At 52.3% G+C, this 26,851-nt stretch overlaps 8 protein-coding genes across 8 annotated transcripts; 4 read left to right on the forward strand and 4 right to left on the reverse strand.

Moving 5' to 3' along the window:
* Positions 1 to 786: 786 nt before the first annotated feature.
* BO86DRAFT_317328 (uncharacterized protein) lies at positions 787 to 2,049 on the forward strand (the record flags this gene model as incomplete). Its single annotated transcript, XM_025668164.1, has 2 exons — positions 787 to 1,783; positions 1,880 to 2,049. The coding sequence occupies 2 exons, from the start codon at positions 787 to 789 to the stop codon at positions 2,047 to 2,049; spliced, it is 1,167 nt and encodes a 388-aa protein (XP_025525799.1).
* A 1,592-nt stretch (positions 2,050 to 3,641) lies between these two features.
* BO86DRAFT_143679 (putative C6 transcription factor) lies at positions 3,642 to 7,116 on the reverse strand. The gene is made up of 3 exons (XM_025666224.1): positions 7,084 to 7,116; positions 5,289 to 6,971; positions 3,642 to 5,239 (listed from the first exon to the last, which is right to left on the reverse strand). The coding sequence occupies exons 2-3, from the start codon at positions 6,662 to 6,664 to the stop codon at positions 3,694 to 3,696; spliced, it is 2,922 nt and encodes a 973-aa protein (XP_025525800.1). The 5' UTR covers positions 6,665 to 6,971; positions 7,084 to 7,116; the 3' UTR covers positions 3,642 to 3,693.
* A 418-nt stretch (positions 7,117 to 7,534) lies between these two features.
* BO86DRAFT_380902 (uncharacterized protein) lies at positions 7,535 to 8,025 on the forward strand (the record flags this gene model as incomplete). Its single annotated transcript, XM_025670742.1, has 3 exons — positions 7,535 to 7,581; positions 7,612 to 7,732; positions 7,843 to 8,025. 3 exons carry the CDS (start codon positions 7,535 to 7,537, stop codon positions 8,023 to 8,025), a joined length of 351 nt encoding a protein of 116 aa, XP_025525801.1.
* A 1,448-nt stretch (positions 8,026 to 9,473) lies between these two features.
* On the forward strand, positions 9,474 to 9,970 carry BO86DRAFT_390680 (uncharacterized protein). Its single transcript, XM_025672451.1, has 2 exons — positions 9,474 to 9,870; positions 9,923 to 9,970. The coding sequence occupies exon 1, from the start codon at positions 9,537 to 9,539 to the stop codon at positions 9,708 to 9,710; it is 174 nt and encodes a 57-aa protein (XP_025525802.1). The 5' UTR covers positions 9,474 to 9,536; the 3' UTR covers positions 9,711 to 9,870; positions 9,923 to 9,970.
* Positions 9,971 to 14,490: 4,520 nt separating this feature from the next.
* On the reverse strand, positions 14,491 to 15,393 carry BO86DRAFT_457527 (uncharacterized protein; the record flags this gene model as incomplete). The annotated part of the gene is made up of 3 exons (XM_025677229.1): positions 15,211 to 15,393; positions 14,852 to 15,140; positions 14,491 to 14,780 (listed from the first exon to the last, which is right to left on the reverse strand). Exons 2-3 carry the CDS (start codon positions 15,042 to 15,044, stop codon positions 14,491 to 14,493), a joined length of 483 nt encoding a protein of 160 aa, XP_025525803.1. The 5' UTR covers positions 15,045 to 15,140; positions 15,211 to 15,393.
* Positions 15,394 to 17,204: 1,811 nt separating this feature from the next.
* BO86DRAFT_280657 (uncharacterized protein) lies at positions 17,205 to 20,511 on the forward strand (the record flags this gene model as incomplete). Its single annotated transcript, XM_025667331.1, has 6 exons — positions 17,205 to 17,418; positions 17,542 to 17,778; positions 17,998 to 18,800; positions 18,858 to 19,728; positions 19,822 to 20,403; positions 20,480 to 20,511. Coding segments are annotated over 6 exons (2,739 nt in total), but the record flags the coding sequence as incomplete, so codon positions are not given.
* Positions 20,512 to 21,166: 655 nt separating this feature from the next.
* On the reverse strand, positions 21,167 to 21,531 carry BO86DRAFT_420452 (mitochondrial 54S ribosomal protein bL33m; the record flags this gene model as incomplete). The annotated part of the gene is made up of 2 exons (XM_025675204.1): positions 21,167 to 21,336; positions 21,519 to 21,531. 2 exons carry the CDS (start codon positions 21,529 to 21,531, stop codon positions 21,167 to 21,169), a joined length of 183 nt encoding a protein of 60 aa, XP_025525805.1.
* Positions 21,532 to 23,135: 1,604 nt separating this feature from the next.
* On the reverse strand, positions 23,136 to 26,494 carry BO86DRAFT_380905 (ankyrin; the record flags this gene model as incomplete). The annotated part of the gene is made up of 3 exons (XM_025670743.1): positions 23,136 to 25,401; positions 25,742 to 25,953; positions 26,060 to 26,494. The coding sequence occupies 3 exons, from the start codon at positions 26,492 to 26,494 to the stop codon at positions 23,136 to 23,138; spliced, it is 2,913 nt and encodes a 970-aa protein (XP_025525806.1).
* Between the last annotated feature and the right edge of the window lie 357 nt (positions 26,495 to 26,851).

Genomic DNA, 26,851 nt, shown 5'->3' on the forward strand with positions numbered 1-26,851 from the left:
TCAACCTGCACAATCAGAAGCAGAAATCCGCATCTACAAGCGCCCAGCACCGCCACGCTCTCAAGGTCACCTACTTACTTGCAAGGCTCAAGGCTGCAGTATGAACTCTTATCATCTTTTGAAGTATTGACATCGCTTCAACCCTCCATCTCACTGAGACTATCTCAGACGACTTCCACATGGTGTCTACCTCTCCTAAAATCGACAGTCCTACAAAAGTGCAACATGAGCGCTAATAGTCACGAAGATCACTCAGGCTCTCTATATCTCACTGCTGTCAAAAGTTCTGTTTGACTTGCTCATAAGACTCAGAGAACTTCTATTTTATGGATCGAATTTATGACACAGGCTGCTTGATGCAGGTGCTAACAAGCCACAGTGTGGCACAGTTGGGTCGCAGCGCGTTCACCAACACAGAACCATGTCTAGCATTCAGCGGCGCAGCCTTCTAGTGTTTGTGCGCCAGCCTTGAGCCCTCCAGGCTTTCACTTCACTAATCTTTGAGAATCTGAAGACACCCATACCAATGGATGGTCTTTCAAGAATAGCCCCAGCAGGCAACACCTGTGCCAACTGCCATAACACGGATCAACTACTGTTGCCTTGCTCTTTGAGTTCAATCAATGTTCCAAGATAAAAGATAGAAGATCGAGAGGAAGAAACCTATAAAAGCCAGGCTGATGTCGCATAGACTTCCTTCTCCTACTTCCACGCCAGTGCACTTTCTCAGGATCATCAAGTCATCCAGCAACGACCGATCAAAATCACCTACGCTCATCCGCAAACATGACTGTTGATGCCATTATTGAGTCCTTCCAAGACTTCAAGATCAATCCAACCGAGCCAGAGAACACGCAATTCAAACCGCTCTGCTTCAACCCTCCAGCTGACCTTAGAGCAACCTGCAGTTCTCTCTCAGAGACCCCAACCTATCTCTTCCGCGTGGCATCTCCCAAGACTAGCGCCCAAACAAGCAGCACGTGGGTCCGCCCCAAAAGCACCCTCCCTCATGAGGAAGACATCTTCACCAACCTGGATGAAGGCAACAAACGACGCCGCACAGCTGCCCTCCTGAACGACCATCTCTGGTGGAAAGAGCCCCTCAACGATCCCTTCGTTTCGTGGACCAGTTCCCTGCTCTTTGCCCTAGCATACATCTACTACCGCCACTGGAGCGATAGCGACGGTTCGCCTCTGGAGAAGATCAACCTCTACGTGATCGACACGACCAAGTTCCCCCGTGGAACCTTCATCCGTGATGTGGACTTGCTCAATGTCTTCATCGATTCCGATCCCCTGCCATACAGTAACGGTCTGGCTCGGTTGAAGAAGTGGCGCGAGGGGGATCTCTACTTTGGCGAGTATCTGTCGCAGGGTGCGTTGCAAATCGAGGGCAAATGCCAGGTGATCAATGCGCAGTCCCTCTTCGATAGCAACCGGCTCCGGCGCATTCAGCCCGCATTCGCGGATATTGAGGTTCCCCAGCAAAGACCGCTATGGGCGAAAGAGGTCCTTCATCTCCGCCAGGTGTTGGAGACACGCGGTGGACAACGCATGCAGATACAGCCTGCGGTACTGCGTGATGGCATGCATGCGCTCCGCGAGATTGCGGACTTGTTCGAGAACCCCGCCTGGAGACTTCCCATGGCGGTATACTTTGCAGCGTTGATGGGGGATCGTCTGGATGAGAACGTGGCGACCACTCCAACTACAACAGCAACACCGACCGCGGGGTCGGCTGCTGCTTTGCTCGAAGAATTGCGATCATTTTACCGATCTTCCGGTTCGTTTACCCGGTTCCTATTTCTTCTTCTTTCCCCTTCTTTCTCTTTGCATGTCCAAGGGTGACAACGGATGGCTGATCATGCTCGTGCCTCAGACATCGGTCTCGATTGCGACCAGCTCAAAACGAAGATCATCGCCCCCGCAGCGATGCCCGAATTGATCCAGACCGAGAAGATCTTTCGCCTTGTCCACAAAGACTACACTCTGAGAAAGGCACTTGGTGAGTTGATTTTCTTAGTAGATATTAAAGATGTATGTCTCTAAACGACATCCCCAGATACCCTAGGCAAGGCTAGGTCATTCCTCGGAAGACTCGGGTGCATCACAGGCACAGTCTCGGCGGTCGATCCGGACCGAACAGCCACGAAAGCGATCCTGTCTGAGTTGAATACGATAATTAAGGACTCGAAGTTGATAGTCATGCTGGATGCGTTGCCACAGCGGTTATCCAACTAATGTAAGGACATCCTCCAGAAGGCTGGTGAAGTGGTTCAATCTGGCGCCCGCAGTTTAGCGAGAGCTTATCGGGGGGGGGGGGGGGGTCTGGGGCTATCACTAAAGCAGTTCTCCGGTGTACTGTCCGGTGTCTATCTACTCATTGAGTTTGCAATCAGCTCGGGTTTGGGAGGTCCAGGACTCCACTATGCATGCATGTCTGCGCCTTGTTGGTCGATCTATTTTGCTTGGGAGGAGGGTCCATCATATCGATTTAAAGTTCTGGTTGGCAGGTTAGAGGTGCGATCCGGTTGAGTGGGAATTGAAGCTTGTTTTGACTTCTGATCATCGCTCTTGGGTTATCGTAGGCGTCTGAGTTCCTAGTCCTTTTGCTAAAAGTAAAGTAGTCTGCTGTTTCCATAGCTTTGTGTGCTTCATAGGAGAGTCTCGCAGACCGTCCTTCAAGCTACCGTCTCGAGCTCATGGATATCATTCCTCCCTACAACCTCTCAAGTTCTAGTTCTGAAGGCGTTAACCTGATCAGCACTGTAATCACTTATGGAATTTCCTGAAGGTAAGCCGCAGAGAGAGGCGTGCATCTGGCTCCGGCTCGTGATTTCTTTGAATGCGTGCGGGATGGTTGGTCGTGCTGTACCTGGCATAGATACCAACCAGGATTGCTGTCCGTGCAATGTAGGAAGAAGATCGATGGGATAGTCTAGAATGTCCTCTACTGGAGCGCTCTTGGCAGACTAGATGATCTGAAAGCAGATGCCTGTGTTGGGTATTGACGAAGGCGTTATTACGAATCGTCCCCTTTGCCCCCAGTTCTATCTCTCCCCTGCGCCCACGCTGTGGCGCCCCCAACAACCCCGCCATCGAGACAGTGCGAGCGACACGCTAGTTGCCAGCCGCATCCGTCCGTCTCGTGTCTCTCGTTCCTTCTACAAGCTAGGTGCATCGTAAGAACAAACAAGAACACAAGTGATCAAGGTAATCGTCATAGATTGCTGGAACTGAAATGCCTCCGGTCCATCCAAAATAAGATAAACCCCCGAACCGAACCGGACGCCACGCTCGTCAAATCAACTTGCATGAAACCCCCTTGTCAAGCCATTTCATTCCCATCAGTGTCGTGTCACGCCGCAGACAACATTTGCGCCATTGCAAATTCCAATGCTGCCGAAACCAGGAACCAGAAAGAAGACAGAAACAAGAAATGCGACCTGCAAGATCCCTCTTGGTATGGGTGTACCCCCAACAGGTCTCGAGCCTCAAATAAACATCGCGTCAATCCCAAAGCATTGCGTGGTCTCGTCAGTCCGCCGAAGCGCGCATACATAATCATACAGCACAGCAGCCGCGCATAAAGCGTAATAATACAACCCAAAAAATGCTCCATCGTGGAAAGGAAAAATCGAAATCGAAGGACAAAGGAAAAGAACGAACAAGGCTTATAATCAATCAAGGAAATCAGCGGGCGAACTCGGTCCATACCGTGGTGAGCCACCCGGTCGGAGTACTCTCGGGAGAAACTGTGGCCGGTAGTTGGTCATACTCGCACCCCTCTAGAAAGGCAAGTACGTCGTCTCCACCTAAGCTCGTCGACCACAAGCTATTAGTGTTAACAACTTCCAGTCCATCCACGGTCACAGGCGGGGAGGCACCAGGGTGGCCGACTGAGCCGGGAGGAGGCAACAATGGCAACCCATGTGACGACGCTGCCGCGTTAATCGGAGGAAGTGACTGAGAATAAGGAGGAGGTGGCTGAGTGCGATTGAGCCAAGAGTTCAACGGCTGCAGGCGGTTGGAAGATGCCCCAGGACCATTGTACTGCGAAGACGCCGGGGTTGATGTAGATGGCGGAACGCCGTATGGTCCAGGAGGTCCCAGCGAAGGAAGGTTGGGGGATGACGAATTATACAACGGTCCATCTGGATGGTGTTGCAAAGACGGAAGAGAGTAAGGGGATTGAGATTGCAGGGCGCGATTGGGAGGCAATGGAAGACTAGGCCGACGTTCGCCGTCGGGTCCAGGCAACGGCATACCAGGGCTGTTGATGGGGACCCAGGACTCACGTCTGCCCCCCGCGCCCTCTAAGGGGGGCTCTCCAGTGTCTCCAGTCTCGCTGCGGACCGCATTACTGCCTGCATCGCTGAGGATAGTAGCCCGTTCACTCGCTGCAGCAAGACCGTCATCATCAATGCCATTCTCCGGGAGTTGGTCCTCGATAATACCGAAATCAAGGAACAACTTCTCCAGGAGCTTGAACTCCTCCAGACCGCCGCCCGATCCGCCCTCACGTACAGGGCGAATGCCATTGGCGTGAGCGTCGGCCATTTCAGCCGGGTCCGATTTGCGCGATTGTCGCCGAAAGTCACGCTTGACCTTAGAGAAATAAGTGTGCAGCCGATTCAAAGTGCGGAACCAGCCACGCGCCATCTTGAGGCGAGGTCGCATCTCACGCAGGACATCAAGTGCTTTCCGAGCTTGCGCTTGCCCCTGCGTGTTCCGGTCGTTCACATTCTTCGGGGCCAGGACTCCATCTGGATCCATGTGTGGGAAATGAGCAGCGTAGATCCCGATGAAGACGGCATTGTACACTGCGAATCCCACGAGAGGGTTTTCTACCAGCACTCCGCGGTCCTGGCAAGTCACGACCAGATCCATCATTTGTCGGGCCGCGCTGAACAACGCCCGAGCACTGTCACGCCAGAACCCATCAGCAATTCCGGCCTTCTCCATCGGAAAGAGCGGCTCATCCAACGGTCCGACAGGTTCGGTGCATCGTACCGGGAGGAAGGGGATGTAGGCACGATGAAGAACAATCACCGACAGAAAGTGGACCACATGCATGACAGTGTAAGGGGCGAGAGTGTTATTTTTGTACATGATGTGGGTATCGGTGTTGCGAGGAGAGTATTGTAGGTTGCGGGACAAGCCATCCTGGAATTCGCTGAGCATTGCTCGAAGCTTCGAAAAGCGTGATTCAGGGTGCCACGGAGGCCATTGCTCGGTTCTACTAACAGTTAGAAGAGATCGTTCCAAGGGAATGAGCGCAGACATACCTTCTCCCCCCAGCACACGACCATTTGGCAATGCTGCCCCAAATGCGAATTATCCGGATGATTCGACTGTGGACGGACTCCTCAGCACCGACCTCCCAGCGGTCGATCTCATCCTCACTCGAGTCTTTCCGACGGGAGATAGGAGACCACGCTTTTGCATCTCCTGGACCAGCACTCGGCATCCGGTCGTCTCCCAAGCCTCCTAAACTTTGTCGAATGCTCGGAATTTGAACTCCCTGAGCACCGAAACTTGTGGGGCGACGCACTGCGGGCTCACTTAAGCGTGACGTCCGAACACGTTCTCCAAAAGCAAAGGCGTTATCACTGGGGAGCTGGATGGCAAGCTCCTTAACGCGAATCATGCGCGGGCGGTACTTGCCGCTGCTCAGACACCGGTCGAGAATGAAACAGGCCCAAAAGGTCCGGCGCTTCGTCTCTTGAGCGATGACATCGTCGGAAGTTTGCTCCCGTTGCTCGAGAGGACGCCTGGGGAGCCCGAAAAGATCGGCTTCCGTTTTGAGAACAGGAGATCGGGGTCCCTCGCGGAATGGCATCTCATTCTCCAGCTCAAAGGGCAGACCCATCGCTTGAGAAAGCCGAATAGCCATCCCCACGTATAGCCAAGCGCTCCTCCCACGGCACATTCCCCATTCATGCAAGGCCAGCATCAGCAAGGCTTGTACGCGCGTCAGGTCGGGCACTGCCAGACTAGCACCGTCAACGCCGGCCAGCCGGCTGCGCAACGCTGTCGCATAATATTCAGAGGCAACGAGAGGGTTGGAGGGGATTCCAGGGGACGACGGAGAGTGGTATGCGACAAGCTGAGGGTGGAAGCGTGCCGTAAGAGCGAGAACACCGAGGGGAATGAGCGGGTTGAGATCTGATTTGGTCGCGGGAGGACTCTGCGCGGAATCGCGTGTCGGATCGGCGTTGTTCGGAGGAGGAGGGTTAGAGGAGGTGGAGGAAAGCTGACGCGCTTGGCCGATGAAAGATGCGGGATGTACGAAGGGTAGCACAGTCGCGAAGTGGGATTGGAAAAGGTCGAAGACGGCATCCCAAACTTTGTTGGTGAGGATTGATGCATCCAGCACATCGGCACCAATCTTGGACGCATCTTTAGCAGCTGAGGAGGAGAGACCAACCGTCTTGCGCGAGCGTTGTCGCTTGGGACTGTCCCAATCGCCGTTGCGCTCCTCGCCCTCCGCCAGGGCGGCGAGGTCCCGTTTCGCGGCACCACCGCCCATACCGATTGCGGGGGCGGGATATACACATTCTCGGCCAGAAGACTCACACGCGCGACAAGTTGTGTCGATGCCAGCGTTCACACATTTGATCTTGCTCCGCCGGCAGCGAGCACAGGCAATACTAGAGCGCATTGTGATGAAAAGGGTGGGCACGAGAGACGGGCAAGCCGTCTCTCTGATAAGATAGGAAGGAAGGAAAGGACGGAGGGGACAACGGTGGTGGGTAAGAATGGTTGGAGGAAGGGGAGGGACGACAGCCCCAAGGACTGCAGGCACCAAGAGCGAAGAGGTAGGAGTAGTGGTGGTTTGTGTCTCCGCAGGTTGCTACAGTTCCCGTCCGCCGTATTTCTCCGGTCGATTTTCCCCGGGATTCCGAGCCAGACGCCAGACGGTCTGGGTTGCGAGGGGGGACAACAGCGATTCCCGGTCTTTTCACGGGCTGTTGTTCGTTGTTCGCTGTCAGTACCACAACCCGATTTCTGAAAGGGGGGGGTGAGGTGGTAGAGCTTTGAGGATCCACCGATGATGTCCGTGACGAAGCGTGCACTTACAGATCTTTTGAAGGATGTTTATTGGCGTAGATTCTTTGCGTTCTGATGCCGGTAGCACGCAAGGGGAGTCAGTCAGATCTGAAGCCGGGAAGTAGTCGGTCAGTTAGGAAATAGGCGTGGGAGTCGAGTGCTGGCAACGGCTATATTGAGATGTTCTCAACCAACGCAGCAAGATGCTAGCAGAAGGGAAGGTATAGGAAAGGAAGGTCAAAACAGAAAAAGAGAGGGAAAAAATAAAAAGAAGTCCAGTTGGAGTGGAGAGGGCGTGGGATGAGTACAAAAAGGAAGAGAGTGGCCGTAGGTAGTAGACGGCCGGGGAACGGGAAAAATGAAACCGAATGCGATAGGCGCGAGAATTCGGGCACACGAGAAATTAAATTAAACCCCCGATGTAAGCAAAGTGTGCGACTGGGGGAGAGAAGGTGGAGGAGGGGGGGAAAGAGTGGAGGAGATGGAAAAAAGGAAGAATCCAGATGGAGTCTGGTCGGGTAAGAAAGGGTGAGTTCGGCGAGGCTAGTGTGGGTGTAGGTGTGGGGGAGAGAATGTGAGGATGAGGAGGGAAGTGTGGATGGATGGGGGTAGAAAGGAGGCAAAGAAGAGGAAGAAGGAGGAAAAAAGACAACAGAGACAACAGAGGCATAGAGTAATGGTAAGTAAAGAAAAACCCGTCAAAAATCATGAAAATGAAAATTAAAAAAAGGTAGTCAAAGAAAAAAGCAAAATAAAAAAAAATAAGTAAGAATAATAGTACCAATGAAGAGAACAAGCAACCAAGCAACCAAGCAAGCAGGCAAGCAAATCGCCAGACTAACCGTAAAGACGGAATACGCGGAGTGTGGGGGAGAGCCCGACTCTCTTCTCGCCCAGGGTCGGGGCTCCGGTCCGGCAACGCGCGCGTGGGTTGCGCAGGGGACAATGTCTGGCAACCCTCAACTCGGGTAGATTAGGGAAAGGGAAGCTTGACGATAGACGGAGAAATTATGATTCAAGAAGCCGGGGGGGTCTAAGATTAGTGTTAGTCTCGAAATGGCCTCCTACTAAAGGTGGACTGGCCCCATCTGACAATGATGATGATATAGACGAAGAAGAAGATGAAGAAAAAGAAGCTGAGAAGTCCGGCCGAGGATTGAACAGCGTCAAGGGAATCCCAACCAGGCAAGGCGCCATCCGCATTTGCGGAGGCCCGACAAGAGTTAGTCCGGAGCGGGTCTAGTGCGGCCTGAGGATGCAAGGACGCGACCGAGCGGCCGGAGAGAATGAGAGTGTGGAGCAAGATTCCGAGTGCCGAGATGGGAAAAGACTCTGGTGAATTTCTTCGAGGGAGAAGTTGAAGATTCAGATCTCAATAGTATGATGGAACAAATAACCAGAGCCAAAGTACGGAGTACTCCGTATACTTTATTCTTTCTGCAATGGCGGAGTAAATCAACCATTGTAAAACTAACTTACGAGTACTATGTCTCCGCGTAAATAAGAAACAAAGCGCAGCACCTCCCGTTGGAAATCAGGGAAGAGTCCCGAGTCGAGTCGGGTAAATTACCTACCCTCCTAGACAACCTGCTGGTTGGGTCACGGCGTCACGCTGGGTAATAATACACGGACTCGGGTGCCAGTTGGCGGCGACAGCCGATGTTGCTTCGGTATGTTGGCTGGGCCATGCCGTCTGGTTTTCCTCCACTATTCAGGTACTACTGTACGTATGTACATACAATCACCCATGAGATCACAAGGTGGAGGAGGGATGGTGAGAATCTTGAACAGGAGGGAAAAGGAGGGGAAGAGAAGCGAGATGGATCACAAAGATCATCAGGGAAAGACTCATTTTGTCGTCATGATTGATTCTTGCATATGGAATACTGATTGATCATTCACCCCCAGGGATCTGATCTGATCTGGTCTGGTCTGGTCTGGTCTGGTACCGACCGACCGACCGAAGGACTGAGAGGCAGAGAGACAAGGACAGGATGCCGGTTAGCAGCAGCCGTGTGTGGAACGTCACTTGACCGCCATCTGGCCCATTCCATTACCTAACTTGACCTTTCCCCAGCCCTGCTCCCGGCTTATTGTCGTCGATCAATGTCAGTCCCCGAGCACTGAGTGATCAAGTACTGTACATACTCCGTGTAGGTGGATCAGTCAGAGGTTTTAGGGGAATTGTTGAAAACAATTATTGTGTTGAAATGAGGGTCTCTCTAATTGCTACAATTACAACAGTGAGACGATTAGTTGAATTGGGGTAATGGGGGTGCCAGAAGACATCCATGTTTGACACACCCCCTCCCCCCTTCCCCCAGTGAAAACCGTTACAAAGAATCCGGGGGTTGCATGACGCGAACCCCCAAAAAGACAATACCGCCGACCCGGCCACCGCGAACCCATCCTCCGCGATTCTTTCATTCATCCATCCATCCATCTATCCATCCCTTCAATCAATCCTTCTGTTCCATGTCTACATGTCTACACGACCCGACGCATTAGTCTATCACATCCAGCCCCGACCTCCACAACCATCCAACCATCCAACCATTCTTACTCGGGCACACGGCCTGGTCGCTTGGATGCTGCCACTGCCGCCAGTCACAGCCCACCGACTAACCCAGCCACAATACCCCGGAATGCAAGTCTAAACTCAACCCCAACCCCAGAACAGCAAGTGACACGGGTTAACCCCCGGTTAAGCCAGACGGGACGGTGAAGGGTAGGCAACGGAGGAATAACAACGACAAGGAGGGGCAAATAGCAACGGCAACTGATTCTCAGCCGACCACAATTCGTGGTAAACCTCGGGTATCGACGCATCTGACGGGCGAGCCAAGACCTCCAGGGCTGACATAGCCAGACGGGCTTCCCATCTCTCGTTTTCGTGCCCCGGATTTGAGTCCTCTCGTCGCGGAAGGTATTCTGTTGTCGGATGTCTCTTTTCCCACCTCCCCTGCATCGGATCTCCCCGCGGGGGAGAAGAGCGAGATGAGATCACAATCAGCCGGGGCTCCCTGCGCTGGCCGGACACCCCATGCAGCACAAGGTTGTCTCATCTCGCACTCCCCCCTCCTCTTTCTCCTCCTCTCCCTGCTCTGCTGCTGCTGCTGCTGCTTCTCTCTCAGACCAGACTGAATGAAGGGGGAAGATCGTATATCATCCTTGACGGGATTGGTTGCCGTCAGGGATATGGTACCCGATCGACAGAGTCCCGGAGAATCCTACTCGCTGACATTCAAGCCTCACAAGGCCTGTGCAGCCCGATTGTGGTCATGGACCCCAATTGGCTATGCATCCCCAGTCCATTCTTCCAAAAATGTTACCATTGTCGTCACAGGTTGATAGGTAGGTACGGTAGGTAGGTACAGTACCTACCCTAGTACCTCCACTACCTAGTAAGTATGCTGCACTTCCCATTTGGGCGAGTCAGATCATTGTACTCTGTACTGTAGTTACATCAGTCTGTACGTATGATGATTGTTCCTAAGCCGACCGATCGGAGCCAGCCCGGCAAGTCCCCGCGCCCATTTAACCGGTTATCCCGTGGCCGCTCAATCGGGCCAACCGGGGATGCTGATTGGTCTCCACCGCCACCCGAGGCATCAAGCGAACCGACCCCGCAATCACGGAGAAAGGCTGAGCAGTGAGAAGCAACTTGTTGGAATAATGGAAATTATTCATTAGTCATGCTCTCATGCCCTCATGCCCTGAATGGGGGCAGCCAACGCGCGACTGGTGACTGCACGAGGAAACCCCCATTCCCCCAACTCCCCAATTTCCCCCCCCCCAAATGCTTCCCCCTCCGGAGGTCGACCGATGTGACGACGGAGAGACACTAAGACTGAGGAAGGAAGGTCCCTTCTGCGGCCTGCCACTAAGCCACCACCTGCCCGCCTGCCTGCTGATGTTCTTTCTGCTTGCAGTAAGTTCACCCGCCGCCTGTCAAGCCGCCGGGGTTGTTGGCTCGGGAGTCTGACGACGAGACCTTACCATGGGTGAGATGAGGAGACGCTGGTCGGCAAACCAGCAAGCAACAACAATTATTCCTAGCTCTGGGAACAGATTGTCTTCGGCAGACCATCACATGCACCTCTGAAATCCGGAGAACGACGAGTCTGGTCTGCATGCCAGTGATCCGAGGATCATCGTCCCGACCCCTCCTCTCAGTCAGACGTTTAGACGGGCAGTCACAATTCTTTTCTCTTTCAGACCAGGGGAAAGAGGAACTTGGAACTTATTCATCACAGTGATGACCACACGGGAAGTGTGAAAAATCGCGAAATTACCAACCACAAAAGAAAAAACCCCAACGATCCCATGACCTGGCCCCAAGAACAAACCCAGCCAAGCCATGCCCAGCCAACCACCACGCGACCCTCTCTCCACTCCGCCCAGTCCTTTGAGAGTCTTACAACTTCAGCGAGTTGACTCCAAGGCAATTAAACCTATTGAAGCCCTCTTTCTCTCCCGCTTTCGTCATAGCTCGGCTTTTCTCCCCAGGCGTCTTCCCCCCCGAATCGGCCAGGCCCGCCAGTGCGGGCAATGAATGGTTGTCCATTCGTTGGCCTGTCCATGCCACGAGTTGCACTAATCCCGAACAAGGCTAGCCGCCTTCCGACGGACGGAGCAACTACACAGTACCTCTACCTTTCCCAGGCCTGAGGCACCCCCGATTCTTCTCCGGTTGCTTCGGGGAAAGAAAAGGTGGGGAGCGTTTGTCTAGTGGGCACAACTCTTTTCCGGGGCTGCATTTTATCCATCAATTTCCCTCACTCGCGGGTAATTACAGACGCTGAACTGACAGCTCGTCAATTTTACTTGCTGGCCATGCTGCTAGGTGCTCAGGCCTTCCGCAATCTCGTTGTAGCAATGGTTGCACCTTATCTGACTTGCACCATCTTGTCTCGGATTTAATCAGATGCACGTGGGTTGCGCCCAGCCCTAATTGTTTGCCGGGGTTGTATGGAGCGCTAATCCATCCTGCTACAGTCCAGCAACCGGATACTTGTGCGGTTGGTTCCTTCACGGTCTCCTCGTACCAACAGGTGACTTTGTGCCTTTCTTCGCTCTGTCGCAGATAAGTCCTAGACAGGCTCGGCCAGTATATGTTATCTTACCACCGAATCATTCGCTGAGACCGTCCGTCCGGCGTCGAACCCCTGAACATTGTAGCAACGGCTATGGGCTTTTCCTCGTTCCCGCCAGAATTGCACCTAGGATGCAGGATTCTGAGCGAACGCTCAGTTCCTAGCAAGCGGTCAATGAGCCTAGCTGCCTAGTAAGCTGGAGTAAAGCTCATCCAGATGCCGGGCTGTCCCGAACTCAGCCGCACCAGAATAAGAAGACTGCAGTCTCGATCTGCGTCTGAGAGACAGATTCTGATCCCGCCATTCAGCGGCTTTTTCTTAGTAACAGCTTGTCATGCGGACAGAGGATCTTAGGCGAGAACCCTCCCCAGCGGGCCTCGCCTGTGGTGGCTAAAATTGGCAGGCGACGGACACAGCCTGGAGATTCGGAATTTTGGGGTCCTTACTTTCCGACATAGGTTCAGCCTTTCTTCCGGATAGAGCAAGCCGATTTGTTTACGAGTACAATGTCATTGATGGGGGTGGGATCTTGGATTACACTATGGAGTGTGGGCACCCGTTTCGAAGGATGTGTGGCAAATCGATGCGGAGGACGAGCAATGGAGCAACCGGACCCCAGACTCTGACATGTCACGTATCACCGTGTTCCCCCATTTCGTTCCCCTCAGATCAAGTCGGTTATGCTTTCGCTTTCCCCTCTGACCCTTCTCCTCCTCCTCCTCCTCCCACCGCCGTGGGGGGCCCGGTTACCCGGGGAAGAGTGGTGGTGCTTACACGGGGATAAATAAGTCCGTAGTTCGGATGATTGTAACCTGGTCAAAGGTGACGAAAGGGATGGGGCATGGTTGACAAAGGTACAGGATACGTAGACTCCGACTGTTCTAATCCTAGAGCATGTAGGAGTAGTGTACACAGTCGAAGAATGCGGCCTTCAGAGAGGTGGAAACCTTCCCAGTGACTTGTGATGATGGCAGAGCTCGTTCCCGATCCAACCGCCCCGGGATTTTCCGTCCGTCGGCCTTCCGTCATGCATTCAAATGAAGAATTGGAGACTGACAGCCGTCGGGAACCGGATTTATCGATTGTTCTATCGTGTTTATGCTTGCGTACGACCGAGGTGAGATCGGATTGTCCTGGGCCAGAACTACTGTCTGCCGCTTCTGACTGTGATGGACTTGCCCTCGAGGTCGGGTTGATGAGCTTCCGACGTCGGCCAGATCCTGCAGTCCTCATACATGCATGCCCTCCAGTGGTGTATTGTGTTGTACAATGTCGACTGCCCTTATGCTAGCTATGCCAATGGAATCAAAGCATCCGGAGCAACGGCCGGCACTATTTCCTCCCCAAGGCTGTCTCGGATAATCTACCAGGGGTAGCATTCTTGGAGGGAGGTAGCCAGACACGATTATCTCCGATCCTATTGCCCTAGCCCCGACGTGCTCGGATTATTTCCATGTCGATGTTCGTGTAACTGGATTAAGGTGTAACTTAATGTGTAGAATTCGCATTCTATGTGCGGAAGTTATGTACAATACAGCACCTACCGCCCCAGCCGAATAGATCTCCCTTGCGGAGCCCCTCCACCGGTAGAGAGGAGAGTTTGTATTGTAGTTGTGACAGCCATGACTTGTTATATATCCTTCTCATGTGCAGCGTCTTCCAGATTATGTTTCTATGGCCTGGGCTGTGTATCCCCAACGGTAAGAGGTCTGAGTTTGGGTGAAGACTGCGTCGGAAATATATTCCCGATGGGGTTCGCATCGGACACTGAATGTAGCTGAGATGTTGTCTTTGCAATCTAGATATGGAGAATGTCTGGGTGTATCTGTTTTGGGCAGTTAAGCTATTCAGTCCGGTTATCTGGGATTGAGTTTTTGACTTGGTGGTAGCTACGACACCAGAGTAAGAGGACTTGGGAACGCGGATATTCTGTTAGACGTGTCCTATGCTTTGTCAAGGGTAAAAGATCTGTCCACGTCTACTGAATGATGTATGCGGTCCGAGTTCATTGGGTCGAATCATACGAGGGAAGGAAGGCGTAACTACCCTGTCCCATTGAACAAGGCTCTTCTTGCAGGACTCATGATCGCTTACTGCATGTGGTATGTCAATTCCCGCAAAGATATACAAGCTCGATAGCGCACCTGGCGCGTTTGATTGAAGGACAACTTGGTCCTTCGCGAATGGCTGGAAACTCAACGCTAAATAGAAAGTGATTGAAGATGACGCCTTTTTCTCCGAGACCGACATTCTCCATGAACGCCCGCATGCAACGCCGTAGATAAACACCCAAGAGCAAAAGATCGTCCAGGTAGCTCATGACAGTAAGTGCGCAAATCAATTACTGCCGGCTCTGCGTCCGCCCGAACGAGAAGAACGAGCCCCATCCTCGGTGTGTCGCGGCCGTTTCAGATGCGTCAGGCTTCTCGACCTGGCCCGCGGCCTCTTGCGCTTGAGACGCCGACCGGGTTTCAGTATCTGCGCGGGTGCCGACCCGGTTCAACTGGCTTGTCGGCGTTTTGACGATCGACGCCCGTTCGATGTCCGGGGTGATGCGCTCGGTCGAGTAGAGCGCTTCGCGCATCTGCCAGCGCCGTCTCTTGAACACGATGAAGATGGTTGTGAACGAGACTGCGCTTTCGTGGTTAGTGGGATGGTTCCAACAGGACTCTTCCCATTGGGCGATTTGTGGCGAGACCTACTTCCCACGACGATAACTAAAGCGACGATTGTGCATAGAATAATCATGCCTTTCGAGGAGACGCTCTTCGTCTCCGAGGTCGACGCGGAGTCATCCTTCTGTTGGCCATCTACCGCATCGAGCACGCTCTGCGCGCAGGCCTGCGCGATCAGCGCTGCAATGACAGCGGGCAAAGAAAGCCGCCTCGAGAGCATAACGCTGTGTTATGTGTGGGTTTATTGACGATCGGAGAAGGGAAAGATGGGTGGAAGATCTTGATCGGCGACGCACAGCGTTGTGTGACTTGAGATCTGGGCGAGAAGAGAAAGGTCAGTCAAGTGGGAAAGTAGGCGGAATTATGAGAAAAGAGCTTCTGCAGACCGGGTGACTATGCGTGGGCTTGACTCCTCTGCACGTTCACCATCTAGGGGTTGTGGTGTTTCGAGAAGAGGAGCTATCCTTGACTGTTCAGTTGTGATAGGCTCGCTGAAGACAGCCTTGACCTCTGCTGGATGGACATTGGGTCGTCAGCTGCACCCATTAGGCCTGTAGAATGGACGTTTCATTCCTTGGGTGCTTGAAACATTGTATCAAATCAGAGACGAAATGCGCTCGGAGAAGGCGTGGTGTCGGCGCCTGGAGGTGACCAATGGTTCGATTGGGTCGGGCCCGATTGTCGCTGGGGGAGAACGGTGGGTTAAGCGCCGTCTACTCCGCAGAAAGGTACTACTCAATACCTAGGTACTATGCTGCACTCTATATTAAATGACTGTCTCCCGGTCTAATATTAGGATAGCTTGTAGGGAGCTGCAAATAGCCTTGTGCAGATATCACACTCGATTTAGCAACACGATGAAGAATCGTCGATTCTGCAGAAGACCAAAAGAGTATCGCGCATCTCGGACACATTAGCGCGATGAATGACCTCTTTCACCCCCGGGTTTGTATGATGTACCCCCAAGTTTGAAGCTTAAGTAAATGCAATGTCGAAAATGTGGTGAAACCGCTCATCGCAATGAGGGAAGGCTTTTCTCACTGCTGGCAAATGGTGTGGACTGCCGAAAATGGAAGGCACTCGGCGATACCTAGTAGGTACCAGGCTACGGAAGGTACCTACCTAGTTCTATCGTGGTCACGGCAAGAATCTTTCAACTTGCCATGATTGAACCTCAGACTGTCCTTCTTCACCGTCCTTAGTTGCTGTCCTTCTTTATCGTCATTCCGTGGCCCGGACCGAGAGCTAGGTCGATATGCAGACTAGCGAGTTGTTGAAGATGGCTAACGAGACACCACCCAGCCACAGCGCCGCAACAGCCGGCACAGACAGCACGTTCAATGAGGTAGAGGAACTGTTCTTGCTCCAGATGGCGGTTGCCAACAACGAGCCTCTTTCCCCACAATTCCAGGCTGTCATGGCGACCCAAGACACTACCCCTCCAACCAACAAACCTGCGGAGAGACGTCCATCGCCATTACTTATGGAGCGACCGAGAAGTTCTGGCCTGGATATATCGGCTTTTTCCTTTGCAAAGCCTGCAGAGGGTCGCAAGCCATTCACTCTTCAGGCATCGACCAAGCCATCGTCGTCCACAGCTGCGCTGCACAATACTACCACCCAGCACGAGCATGGTACAGGCGAGCCCTTGATAGAGGCAACTAGAAGCTTACCAGGGTAAGTCGCTCTAGATGACTGGAGAGAAGGGGCTATAGTGCAGACCACTAAGTCAACCCTTCCAACTAGTGATCAACAAAGATCCGGCACGCAAAAGCCACAAACTCGGACCCCACAGATCAAGAAACAGCACTCTAGGCGGCCTTGCTCCCCGCCTCCTGACAATGGCTTGCATGGTTCGTGTTCTGAAAAGGCTGTGGTGCCTCATGCAGACGAGTTGCCTATGGATGCCGAACACGGGACCCTTGTGTTCGAATCATCGAGTAAGTGGACCAGATTTTCTGAACTCAAAGGTACATGGCTTCTGACAATGCTTGTAGAAAAAGACAACGAGATGAGGAAGACCTTTAGTCCTCCGAGCCATCATCCAATTTCTCAAGCGCCCGCAGTGAGCAGGGCCGATAATCATGGTCCTCCTTTGGGTGATGAGCACAGTGCACCAAAACCCATGCATGCAGCACAGGATCTGATTCCGCAAATGCAGATCTCAGAGGCCAGTGAGATGGCTCAAACATACCCGGTGGGCCCTGGAAGCGAGAAGTATAGGGTCTCTAAGCGCCGCCGCTCCAGCAAAATTCGTCACTCACGCAATGTCAGACCAACTCGCATACCATCAGGAGATGATGGCTCTTCCTTGTCCGAAGAGAGTCTGTTTCATTTGCTAATCGGACGGATCAAAGCTCGCGAAGAAAGTGAGGCTGCCGCGGTCGAATTGAAAGAGCAGATGGAAGCTTGCATCTCTGGCCTAGCTGACGAAAATAAAGCGCTGAAAAGTCAACTTGCAGTATCCGACAAGGTCATCCGTAAGAGGACGTTCGAATTGGGAGCTTACAAGTCTCAGGTCAATGCATGGCAGTCAAAGATATCGAACATCAAAGGCTTTGTCAATCAGCTTGGCTCTGACTTCCAGACCCTCCGTAGCGATGCAAACCGGCTCTTAGCGGCGAAGAAAAGCGCGCATGCCGAAAGGACAGATATTGACAAAAGTATTGATGATGCTAAGGCACAAGTAGCTAAAGCTTCTGAGGCTGCCAGCAAAGGACGAGAGCAGTTATTGAGGTCAGAGAGCCAGGTTGACCTATTGAAACAGGCCCTTTCTGCAACAGAGGAGAAGACGAGATACGTTCGAGGCCAGCTTTCCGATGAGAAGAAAAGAACTAGACTTCTTGAGCAATACATTCAAGAATGCTCCCGCAGTCAAGAACCAAAGCTTAGTCAAATCAGGGCTGATCAGCTAGCGATTCTGAAGCGATTCGAGGCCGTATTCCACACCTTGGGTAGCCAGCAACAGCTATCTCAAAATGCCATCCAGCAAACGATCGGTCCTAGCTTGAACAAATGTGTTACAACACTTGACAGTCTCTGTGGAAAGGTTGCAAGCAATAATTCGAGTGTAAAGGACTGCATGGACGGCGTCAAGGGTGAAATATCACGGTGAGCTCTCAAGACTTGGGAGATGCTGCCTTAGTGCTGATCATGAACGAACAGCATGGGAGGTGAATTGATTCAACTACACGACTTGACCAAGGAATGCCGCGCAAGTGATGGCGGCTGTATAACGAACCTGAACGAGCAACTCCAAAAGGTCACAAGTCAGATTGCGAGCGAATCAACGCTGGCCGAGCAAATCTCCATGCATACGGAGCATTTCGGCGGACTAAAAGAAGCCCTTGAGCGCCTGTTACCATTGACTGACCAATTGAACTGTTCTATTGATGCATTGAGGGACAATCAAGCAAGGCTTTGCGGCCAAATGGAGCAATTCGAAGCCGACCTGGGTGAGGCACGGACTCTCAAGAATGCTGAAGCTGCTGCGCTTGAACTCACGCGTCACGAGTTGGAGAAGGCTCAAATAGAGGGCAGGATGCAGAAAGTGGTGGCAGAGTCGGAGGCCATGGCAGAGAAGTTGAGAGCCAAGGATCTCGAGAACAAAGCCATTCAATCCTCCCTGCTTAAAGCCGAATCAAGAACTCAAGAGATAGAGTCCTGCGTCATAAAGCTCGAAGCAGAAGTCGTCGCCCTGAAAGATGCAGTCAACCAGGAGAGCCAAGTCCGAGAGGAGTTGGGCCGGGCCAGTGTCATCGCTCGCGAGCAGATCAAGGCCAGATACGAACAGCAACACCGCGATCTGTTGAAAGAGAAAGCTGATTTAGCACAATCAGTGGAACTTCTTCAAATGCAGCTTGACGATACTAAATCATCCTTTGTAAGATGTCCTTTCCCAGTTTCTCGATCATGCGAGCTCACAATTTACAGGATGAGTTCAAGATTTCACGAGACAAAGAATATGCCGATCGAGGTATCCTTGTGAGTGGCCTGTATGTCGACTAGCCAGACGAGTTCTGATTGTTTATAGCTTGATTCAAAGACAAAAGAAGTCGAAGAGTTGACTTGTCGTGAATCCGAGACGGTCACTAAATTAGCTGAGCAAGAGCAAGAGCTTAAAAGACTGGCGGAACAAACAGCTCTGGCCGAAGCGCGTAGTATCTGTCTCCAAGATCAAATTGAAGAAACGAAGAAGGCACTCGCCCTCGAAGACGATCTTGTCAATACCTGTGACGAGAAACACAAGATTCAGACAGAGTTGCAGCATAAGCTCGACGCTCTTTTGCAAGACAACATGGAAAAACAAGAAGAGTGTCACAGAATCCAGGAGAGGCTCACAGCTGTCCTAGCAGAACGAGCGGATCTTGAGAGCAGCAAGCTGAAGACAAAGGATGAAATCCACACACTCCTCAAGCGGGTACAAGACTCAGAAGCCTGGGTAAACAAACTCAAGGAGCTTCTCCGTCGCGCAGGTCTCGCGGCGGCTACAGACTCGCTTACGGAGATCTGGAGCAAGTTCGAGGTGACTTTGCTTTCTACGGCTGGCATTGCGGTTGAGAGTCGACATGAATGTCGGGCCAATCCTGTTGAAGAGGAGTCCTTTAGTGCGAGTAGCGGTGGCTTGCTACCCCAGGAGGATATGGAAAAGCCCCAGCACGTCAATTCTAAGTTGACAAGCGTCGCTACTACAGTACCTGACAGCCAGACGACCACTTGTCTTTCACCAGCGAGGCGAAGTGACGGAATCAGTAATGACGAGGCTTCCGTGGACTCAATGTGCTTGCTGGGGTCAGCTATCGTTCCGTTTTCCAGCATCCAGCCGCAATCTCCTCGCACTGAATGCCTGTTCTCAAGCAACGATAGCTATGACCTCGCAGCCATGTTGATAATTACCCCGGAATGTGGAGCAGTGGCAGGTAGCTCCGCCGTGGCAGAGCTAGCTGCGAACTGTTGTACAAGCTCGCCCAAGCGTACGGGACAAGACTTGATAGAAGGGCAGCAGAACTCCCCATCAAAAAGTTCTCCGAAGGCCGCAAGCGCAAAGAATGATGGCAGTCCGCGCAGAGGTGAAAGAGCACCCACGGTTCTCAAGTTAAACTTGAGTAGTGGAAACAGGAAACCTGGCGATAACAGAGCGAAGCACAGGTCGGTCACATTTGAGACGGAAGTCCCAGCCCCGCAGAAAGGGAAACGCAAATTACACGATATGGAGACTGCTCACAGCCAGGGGAGCTCAGCAGACAGCCTTGATGAGGACAATTCCATGCGGTCGCGAAGAACATACTCTAAACAGCAACAGCAGTCAACCACCCGGGTTCAGGCTAAGTCCAGAGGTCAAGTAGCAAGCGCTTCTCAAGAAGACATGGCACACGAGGTCACTGAAGCTGGAACGCCACGTTCTATCATGAACAAGAGGACTAGAGTATCCTTCGACACATTCAAGACCACATCACAGACGAAGACAGTCACTGAGTATTTCGATCGCAAATCAAGCCCTGAGAAGCTTGCCTCTGGAAGTAGCAGACCTGCGCTGAATGACAGTCAGACTGGATTCCAGAAAAAGCCGACTCGAGGTGGTAGAGGTGGAGGCCGAAAGACAAGAGGTGAGTAGAATCTGATAGTTAATCGCATGATTGTTGCTGAAGCACCAAGGTGATCGCTATAATGCTCGTTTCAGTCGAGGGAAGTAGATCCTAGCAAAATATGCGCAGGTTGAGTACTCTCCCACACTCTTCCACGCCGATAATAGTGTTGATCTGTGAAGAACGTCGATTTTGTTTGCTCGTTTTGTTGATTTATGTGGCTTAGTTGATATCCTATCCTTATGCAACGAAACTTGTGATGATGATGAGACTGATACATCTCTCATATGTGCTTTGAACCTTTCAACTGATGAAAACATTGATACCTTGCAGGCGATATTCCATTGAGGAGGAGTTGTGGAGAAATAATATGTGATATATTGAACGATGATGGACCCAGATTGTACTGCTCTAAAACGCCAGAATGCAACACAAGAAAAGCAGACAGCTTTAACATACATGGAGATGTTGAGTTCATCCCACAAGTCGAAGTCTTAGCTGTTGCGCTGTATAATATACATGATCATATCTTCGAAAGTTCGAGAGTTCGGCGACCCGCTGCATCGAGATGGTGGCCGTAACAGTTGCTCCGAGGTTCTCCGCGATTCGTTATAATGGAAGCGAGGAAATAATATCAGGGAATTGTCCAGGCCGAGATCTGACTTGGAAGTGTTGCGACGAAGACGAACCACCGTCGAAGGATGCGCGAGACGCCATTTGACGGCAGCGAAAGCTTCCGTAGAGCCGAGGTTTCCTTCTATTTATTCCGACCACCCTTGGTTGCCTCCAGGAAGAGGACCTGCTTCTTCACGACGGGGTCGTACTTGAGCATGCTGAGCGGACGGTGCGTACGGGGCCGGACCATTGTGCGGTAAAAGCCCGTCATGGCCATCGAAATGAGACGGACAGTGATGGTACGGGACTTGGCTATACACGTAGAAAAGAAAAGAAATTAGCTTTTGTTCACAAACATGTCTCTCAAGAGCTCCAAGGACAGGGAAAAATGGTGCGACGTTTTTTTTTTTCTTCTTGTGTCCGACCGGGCTAGAGGTCCCGCCAGCCGCGGGCAATTGAAACCCAAAGGGGCTAGCAACCGAGGTAGTACTCACCTTTCTTGGCCATTTTGAGCAGTTAGTGTGATGAGCGAGTTGAAGGTCTGAGGCGTAAGGTTGGTGTTGCGGGGGATCCAAGTCTTGCGTCTGCGCGATCGGGGATGCGGAGGTTGCGGCGGAGGCTTGGTGTGAAACTTTGGCGGTGCTCTTCGTGATACAGGCACGTGACCTAGGCGGTGAGAGATGTAGATTGTCTATCGCGGGCTCACAGGCTGTTTGCTGGGCTCGTTGGGTAGTTTTCCTAATTAGGATTAGTTCAGGGCGGATGGATTATGGGTCTTGGTCTGGTGGGTGCTTCTTCTCCATCTACATCTACTGTACAACTAAGTTATCTCCTACATTTATTTACATCGAGCTTCTCAGAGCGGATCTTTTTCTTCTCGACATGCTTTGATGGATTTGCAATGCCTTCATCGATTGTCTCGATTTCTACTACTCAAGCAGGCACTGCTTTCGGGATTCCCGATTCACAATGCGATTGCGTTCCAAAGTATGGGCAGCACGTGGCTTGTAGCTGCGAGACTGGAGTTGAGATCTTTGCCCTGTGGCAGCTGATCTATCGCAATAGTTGACGCTCACGCTCGATATTCACAGGCACAGAACAAGTTATTAGTTGGGCATCAAACTCATTGCTCCAGGATGGAGGGTGCGATGCCCAATACCGTTGTGATAATGAGGAAAAGAACCCGACACTTGGTGTGCTAGAGATGCGCTAACTGTTCCACCAAAGAGTACCTAGGCACTAATCTAATAGAGATTAGGGCTTATGTAGTTACATGCTGACTAAATGCTGATTCAGGTTGACAGCTACTATTCTGGAGAATCTTATATAAAATAACTAATTATTAATATCTAAAATTAAGTATTTAAGCGCTGCTTAGGTCTTTAGCCTCTAATAGGTTTTATAGTAAAAGTTCTTTATAAACTACAAGTAATCTTAATAAGAAGTATAGTATAGTTATATGTCTTTTCAGCAAATATATTCTAATTCTGGAGAGAGATAACTGGAAATCTGCTGATTATTTTTTTCCTGTTGGATACAGTCTATATTACAGTTCTTAAGCTTTTTGGGAGAATTTTCTAAATAAAAATTGCTAAAACTTACTTGGCCTGATTACAAGGTCAGGCTTGGTGATTGGCGCATGCTATTGCTGTTCAATATCACTTTCAAGTCGGTTTGATAGTCACTATATCTCTGGTGTGAGGGCGATCCCAAGGACGCAGTTGACCCAACCAGTCTCATTGACCTGACTAGCCCTGTTTGATGTGTTTGCCGCGTTTGTCTATAGAGTATATACCTGGGAATTCTAGTTAGTTTGAGATTATAACCACATTGCTCGATTACATCTTGCAAATTGACCTCTGGGCAATTTGGTCACCTCTTTGGATGTTCGGGTTTTGGATTATGTCAATGATGGACGTCATTGCCATGTCAACTGTGTGCCACAGTTCAATGGGGGACTCCGTCTGCCAATGAAGCTTACTAGTACCTGCAACCAGGCGTTTCTTTCCATCGTGACGGTGAGTCATTCATTCAGTTATCCATATCCTGGGTACCTTTCTCACTGTTACCACCAATGTGAGGCAGAGCCTCCAGCAAATACAGGAAGCGATTCAAACAGGGTACCGCACTCGCCACGAGTGCTGCGTGATGACCCGGACATGCTTCCAATTCTGACGCTCGCACGCACGATGGTCCGCCCACCTAAATAGATGTTTTACCACCGACCACGGCTCACGGCGTGCTTCCAACTCCTGAAAGATCATGACGTCAAGCTCAGGGTGCTGACCAATGAGGCGGATGTTAAATCCCGAGAGGGTGTTGTAGCGCGTGGCCTGCGGGAGGCTTTGGGGCGGCAACAGAGTGGCACCGCGCTCGAGCAGCATGCGCGAGCGCACGCGAAAGCGTTCCGACTCTCCATACAGGTCATAATGCCGGGCCACACTCTGCAGCGCGGTTGTGTAGGCGATCGTCTCATCGATGTCTAGACCGGCCTGCAGAAGGAGATCCAGAGTGGCCGCGGCGTCCTCGTCGGCCGCCTTTGTGAGTGCCGCAAGGCTCAGGAGATGGACCTTGGGCGGCGGCGACTGGGCACCTCGGACTGGCAAAAACCCTCGATCCAGCAGCCACTGCAGAGCCTCAACCTGCGCGGTCTCCGCGGCAATCCCGAGAGCTTTCTCGCAGATGGAAGGGTCCAGATGGACGGGCGAGAGCAAGGAATCCCATTTGCCGGTGTTGAGGAGAAGCTCGAGGACCGCGCGGCCGCCGCGGACGGCTTCGTGCAACAGGTTGGAGCGAGTCAAGTGGAGCGAGAGATCCAGATCCTCATCGATAAGCATCTGGACGACGACCGTCCGGCCGGATCTTAGGACATGGGCAATGACTGAGTACTTCATGCTGTCGACGGCGGTAGGGTCAGCCCCGGCGACAAGCAGGCGGCGGAAGATGCTCTCGAATGGGATGGCATGCTTCAGCGCCGGAGCTACAAGGTGATCCAAGTTGTGACTTCGATCCTGGTCGTTGGGATTTGCCCCGGCGCGCAGAAAGAGAGAGACCATGGTATCTGAACCGTGGACAATGGCCTGGATGAAAGGATTCCGGTACCCCCGTGTCTGGGCCGGCAAAACCTCAGCATCATGCGCGAGGAGTACCTCGACCACCTCGACGCGAGCTCGGGCGGCAGCCCAGCACAGAGCCGTCGGTTGTTCATCCCACCGCGTTCGAATCAGACTCAATCGAGTATTGGGATCGTACTCATGGTTCTCAAGCAGGTCCCGAATCAGGGCCGTATATCCAAGGCCCGCAGCCACGCACAGGAGTACACCCTTATCGGATGGGTGACTCGTCCTCGCTGCATAGTCCCATTTCTTTAGAAGCAGGGCGACTACCTCGTCGTGCCTTAACCATCCGCTCCACCCGAGGGGACAGATGGCCGCGTGATGCCGCGCCGACGGCCCCAAAGCGTGGCAAGTCAACCGTGTAATCACATCCTCCTCGAGCAGGCAGCGAACGCTCTCGACGTGCCCCCTCCCCGCTGCCCAGCACAGGGCAGAGCAGCCGTTCGGTTGGGTCACGGTGGGGTCAGCGCCCCGTTGCATCAAGAACTGTAGAACCCGCTGATGACCGTGCGCCGCGGCTAACATGAGCGGGGTCATTTGACTGCGATCCTGGACCTCGAGATTCGCTCCCGCCTCGAATAGCAGGTGTACGATGGCTAGATGCCCTCCTTTGGCAGCCGCCATCAACGGCGTTCCTTCATCCGGATCCGCTGGATGATCGACATGGTACGGCCGCGGGAGGTGATTCACGAAGAAGCGAACGAGGCTCTCATGACCATTCTGGGCGGCCAGCAGCAGCAGACTGCCGGGATATTTGCCATACCTCTCATGACAAGGATTCATCCATCCCCACGTGCGACGAATATTGACCCCACAGTGTTCATACAAGTACCACACAATGTCCTCGTGGCCTTCGACCACCGCCAGCGCCATCGGTCGCCATTCAATCTCGGCATCGCCGCACTTTTCTGCCGAGGCGCCGGCCTCAAAAGCTCGTTGCACGGTCGCCAGGATTCCATGTTGGACCCCCCAGCCTAACGCCGAGCCTTTCCCATGGCGCACATTGTGTCGGTACAGCATCGGGTTCCCAAAATGGTAGAAAGCCCTATGGGTACGAGCGAGAGCATTTATGTCACTCTCATATTCAAGCCAGCTCACAATGTGCTCAAAAATCTCAAGAGGTAAGATTGGAGTCATCAGAATTGTTGTTGAATCAAATTTCGAAGGGTTCGAATGGCCCGGTGGAACTGAGGCTGAAGAGCACGCCACGCCTTTGGTGCTAGAGACGCTCGGGATGGAGCGGGACGGGGTTAATTCAATACTGTTTAACATTGAAATACCGAAAGAAACTACGTGGTTAGTTGGTCGGTCGGTCGCTTGCTGACTAATGAACATTGTGCTTGTTCATCCCTGCCGAGGTTTGATTGAGGGCAGGACGTAGGAGGAGTTAGGGTTAGAATACTTGGAAAGGCTCATAGGGAAAAACACACTAGTCTCCAAATAGGATTGAATCATGTATTTGGAGACTAAATGGCCTGCTCAAGGGGATCTACTGCTTGCTAGGTCTTAAGCAGTGTGATGTATTCTCCCCTTGGTGAGCAGGATTTCTCGCTACAGTAGCATTTTAAATCACACGGCCAACACTTATGTACAGCACATACAAGAAAGAATTTTCCATGCCATTGTCAAGACCAATATCCCAGCTCCATCTGACTAGAGTCGCTGATCTTTTGTGCTTTCCTGACTTGGTCAACGTGACTAGACCCCGTGATTCGGACGAGTCAATTCTCCATGACGGACCTGTAACCTCCCCCTCCAAATATCTACCTTGCATGCCCATGTCGGTGGTGATTGCCGGCAGAGCGCTTATGCTCTCTGAGATGTTCAGCATTGATAGTGGCACCAGTTGTCTAGAAGTTAGGAACGGATCAGATTAGCAATGACCACCATGCTTCAAGCCCAAAAGACATAGAACTTACTACTGATGCCTCGTGTGATGAAACCGCCGCGTGGGATCCCGAGAGACTTGCCATGGGCGAGCTGGACGACGGATTTATCGAGACCGACGTCAGTCGGGATGCCGCTGCGTTGATCGTGGAGTTCAGGGGATCGGCATCTCCGCACACGCCGTAGGAGAAGGTCGGGTTGCTCGCGGTGGCCAGTGCGGGCCGGCGATACAGCTGGCATTCGCCGGGCTCAGTGAACAGCCATGCCTGGCAACGCTCCCACTGACTGCACCGCGTGGCACAGTCATATATCGACGGGAAGTTGTAGCCAAATGTCAGGGGAGCGCTACTGAAAAAGGCAATGGTATCGTTCTGCACATTTTGGTCGCACGAGGAGGCCGCGGCAGAGACCGTGGGGAATCCGGTCGAGAGAAGTAGCCAGACGGTGCTGATGAGAGGGAACAACATCACGCCAGTGCTGAAGAGACACAATAGGGAAGAAAGAAGGATGGCCAACAGGGGCTTTGTCTCTGATAAGTTTCGTGTGATCTCAGGGGTCAGGCTAAGGAGCTGCGAAATTCCAGTCAACACGGAAGCGATGGTCTGCTGAGGTTTGGCCCCGAAGCCGAATCGGAATCATATCCATCGGATTATTGAACACTAACTTCAGATTAATCTGTTCTTTCGAGGACTGTAAAGCATGGACGCAGGCTAAGCTTGTGAGATGTCTCAATTGCCCGATGTCCGACCAAACCACTAGCCCACCTCACGATCTCGCGTAGAGATGTGCCTCGGACCCTAAGATTGTGACGCGGAGATCAAGCC

Source organism: Aspergillus japonicus, assembly GCF_003184785.1.
Source record: "Aspergillus japonicus CBS 114.51 unplaced genomic scaffold BO86scaffold_40, whole genome shotgun sequence".
Taxonomy (NCBI): Eukaryota; Fungi; Ascomycota; class Eurotiomycetes; order Eurotiales; family Aspergillaceae; genus Aspergillus; species Aspergillus japonicus.

Bases quoted from the DNA above. Each gene is read 5' to 3' on its own strand.
- BO86DRAFT_143679 (XM_025666224.1), bottom strand. From the start codon at position 6,664: ATGCGCTCTAGTATTGCCTGTGCTCGCTGCCGGCGGAGCAAGATCAAA. The intron at 5,240-5,288 runs GTATGTCTGCGC...AACTGTTAGTAG, and splicing joins TCGTGTGCTGGGGGGAGAAG to AACCGAGCAATGGCCTCCGT.
- BO86DRAFT_390680 (XM_025672451.1), top strand. From the start codon at position 9,537: ATGTCTACACGACCCGACGCATTAGTCTATCACATCCAGCCCCGACCT.